This window comes from Leptopilina heterotoma, unplaced genomic scaffold (assembly GCF_015476425.1).
Source record: "Leptopilina heterotoma isolate Lh14 unplaced genomic scaffold, ASM1547642v1 Lhet_220, whole genome shotgun sequence".
In the NCBI taxonomy this organism is placed as follows: Eukaryota; Metazoa; Arthropoda; class Insecta; order Hymenoptera; family Figitidae; genus Leptopilina; species Leptopilina heterotoma.
Genome location: NW_025110938.1, coordinates 853,195 through 856,476, shown reverse-complemented (window position 1 = coordinate 856,476; position 3,282 = coordinate 853,195). Strand labels below are relative to the sequence as shown.

The following is a 3,282-nucleotide window of genomic DNA, read 5'->3' as shown; positions in this document are numbered from 1 at the left end:
TAAAATAATATGGTCATGATTGGTAGTGAGAACCACTGAGACCCTCGACGAAACTGCGCTTGTGCAATAAAACTCGCTCTTATATTTAAAATTATAAGAGAACAAAATAACAAAAATGCAATAAAAATGTAACAAAATAATATAAATAATAAATAATAATATAAATAATAATCTTGTAAAATAATCACAAATTTTTTTGGAATTTTATCAAAAAAATTTATTATAATTTTCAACATTCATTAAAACATTTTAAACACATTTATTTTTTATTCAACTTCTAATATTTTGAATATTTATCTTCAAGTTTGTATAACTTCTTTGAAGACTTCTTCAGTACTTTCATTATTAATTAATTATTACTAATTAGATAATTTTCAATATGAAACTGAAAGAATATTTCATTATAAATAATATTTTAAATAAAGTGGAAAATCTTTGATGTCTAAGAAATTTGAAGTTTAGATAGAAATAAATAACGAATCAAGATCACAAAAAATCATTTTTGTTTGTTAATTTTTAGTTTTCCAACGCGATGGATTTTTATAATCGAGATTCTTCACCGACTCTATTAATTGCTCTAGATAAGAATTTTGCATTTTTGTTAATCTCTCCAACATTTTTTGCGCTGACTTTATTTTTGCCTCTTCAAAACAAGTTCCTTCACTTTCCTCCTTAAATGTTGAGACAATACAAGCAACTTTATATTTATCAGAGTAGAAAAGATTTTCCTCGATTGTTTCAAATTGTGGTTTCTTAATATTGTTACTTTTACATAACTCCTGAGAAAAGTGTGAAATAATCAGTATTTTATAAAAATAAAAAGTAAAATAATTATAAAAAATTAAAATTAATAAAAATGTTACTGACTTTTAGCATTTGAATGGGATTTTTTGATTTCACTTTTCTCTGCTCAAAATTATTTTCCATTCTTCTTGATTTTGATGACGACGCTGAATTATTTTGTTGGGATAATTTTTCTAACATTGATATAACAGTGCCATTGACGAAAAATTGTGCTTCCTCACTTTGTAAATCGAATTTTTCCGAAGTTTGCAATTTTCGAACAGCTCTTTGAATTTTTTCAATCATTCTCTTAGCGACCTCTTGATTAGCTTCACTTTTTGTTTTAGCGTACGCCGATACTTTAAATGTGGAGATGGTGCATGTCACAGTGAGAAATTCCGCCAATTTTGGATCAACAATTTTGTATTCGTATTTTGGTTTTTGTAAATTAATATCGGTGCACATTTGCTAAAAAATAATTTAATTGTTAATTGTTGATTGCCTTTTTGTTTCCTAACTTTTTTTATAATTTTTCTTTTTAAATATTTTCAATTTTAAAATTAATGTCTTGAAAAACATTAAATACTTGAAAAGAATCTTGTTAAAAAATTTGAAGAGAATAATTGAATTCCTGAGAAGAATTTTTTTATTTATGAAAATAATTGAATTCTCGCGAAGAATTTTATTAAAATTGTATTGAAAATAATTGAATTCCTGAGAAAAATTGTATTATTTATCAAAATAATTTAATTGTTGACTTAGAAAATAAAAACTTACGTTTAGCACTTCAACTGTATTTAAAATCGGAATATCGCTGGGCTTCTCGCGGACAGTTTTCGTCAAGATTATATTTTTATTCTCTTTCTTAACTTCCAATATTCTTTTCCTTTTTGGCAATTTTTCGTCATAATCGAAAATTTCTATGACTTCGTCTGAATGTTTCTCCTTCTTTACACTGGATGTTGCTCTCTCTTCTGAGAATCTTCTTTTTCTTTTATAATAATTTTCTTTGGATTCATTTTCACTCGTGTAGGATTGTAATAAATTTTCTGACGAACGTATTAGTTCATCAAAACTCTTCTCTTCTTTTTTTATACATTGATCTTTTTGAAATTCAATTTGTAATTTAGCCCAAGCTTTTCTCGCAGCCTCCTGTTTAGCAATTTCTAAAGTTGTTGCTGTTGCTGTTTCTTTAAACGACGATACGACACATTCAACTCGAAAATTTGACGTTCCAGATAATTTTTCAATATTGTACTCAGGAATCGCAAGATTATTCAAAGTGCAAGCATTCTAGAAAAAGGAAAAAAATTTGTAACTTCTTTTTTTGTAATAAAGTAGAAAATAATAAATAAAACTTTGAGGTTAACGATCACTTCGAGTCATTTTGACTCAAAGCACTCGAAGTGATCGTTAACCTCAAAGTTTTATTTATAATAACCTTAGCGAATAATAATAATAAAAAAAAATTGTCAACCTCCAAAGCTTTGGGGATATTCAGAGAAGAATCTGGTTCCACTTTCGGCAAAATTGAGACAATTGGCTCAATTTTTGGAGGCGGTTCTATTTTAAGCGGTTCATCAATGGAAAATTGAGGATGAAAGTCATCATTAGACTGAATCTGCGGAGGAATATCTGAAGAACTCGGAGATTCTTGATGAGAATTAATAGATTTTTCCTGTAAATTGGACGTGGTGTCCGCCTTTGGAAACATCTCATCTAAAATTGCTTTCGCAGCATTTTGTTTAGCTTCTTTCTTCGAAAATCCCGATCCTGTTTTAACAAATCCATCGCAAGTGACCTGGTATGTAAAACTAACATTCTGTTTTAATGATGAACCATCAAAAATTAGTTCGTATTCAAGAATTTTTAAAAATTTTTTCTGCATCAAATTGTGCAAAATTCCTGCGGGCGTAGTCATTTTTTTTCTTTTTGCTAAAAAAAATAACAAATTTTTTTAATAGTCAAACCTTTTGAATAATTAACCGTTAATAATTTGAAATAATTTTAAACATTACTGTACAAAAAATTGGTTTCTTCTTCGTCTCTTTCGGAGAAATGATTTACATTTTACGTTTAATGTAGAATTATAGTTATTTTAAAATTAGAAATGAAGTGTAGTGTCTACAAAATCACAAAGTCGATTTGTCACAGTGTCGTCAGAGATTTGTTTACCTTTATATAACTTGAAGTTAACAGCAGATTGTTTGGCAGAAACTCAGAACCAAGAGAACGTAGTAACAAAAAAGTCAAAAAAGAAATGAAAATACCTGTAAACTGTAATTAACGCTTTTTTTCTTTGTTTCAGACACTGAAGAAGAATCATCAACAAAGGTGTTTTCTTTTGAGAACTAAATCGTAAAATCTAAATTCTTTTATTTCTTTGAATAAATCATTATCCGTTGGTTTGGTAATTACAACTAACGCCGCACACGACTAGAAGTCAAACTAATATTTCTCGTTTGTATCGACCGTGGTGTCCGAGACAGGAAGAGAAGA

The 3,282-nt window shown here is 28.1% G+C and overlaps 1 protein-coding gene across 4 annotated transcripts; it reads right to left on the bottom strand.

The window, feature by feature from the left end:
* Positions 1-211: 211 nt before the first annotated feature.
* On the bottom strand, positions 212-3,214 carry LOC122502085. 4 transcript variants are annotated; one of them, XM_043611972.1, is made up of 5 exons: positions 2,959-3,214; positions 2,261-2,718; positions 1,561-2,076; positions 868-1,251; positions 212-779 (listed from the first exon to the last, which is right to left on the bottom strand). In XM_043611972.1, the coding sequence occupies exons 2-5, from the start codon at positions 2,702-2,704 to the stop codon at positions 510-512; spliced, it is 1,614 nt and encodes a 537-aa protein (XP_043467907.1). In that variant the 5' UTR covers positions 2,705-2,718; positions 2,959-3,214; the 3' UTR covers positions 212-509. The 4 variants fall into 4 exon arrangements, with proteins under 4 accessions (XP_043467907.1, XP_043467908.1, XP_043467909.1 ...); XM_043611973.1 differs by having other exon boundaries at positions 3,054-3,214; XM_043611974.1 differs by lacking the exon at positions 2,959-3,214 and adding an exon at positions 2,802-2,950.
* Between the last annotated feature and the right edge of the window lie 68 nt (positions 3,215-3,282).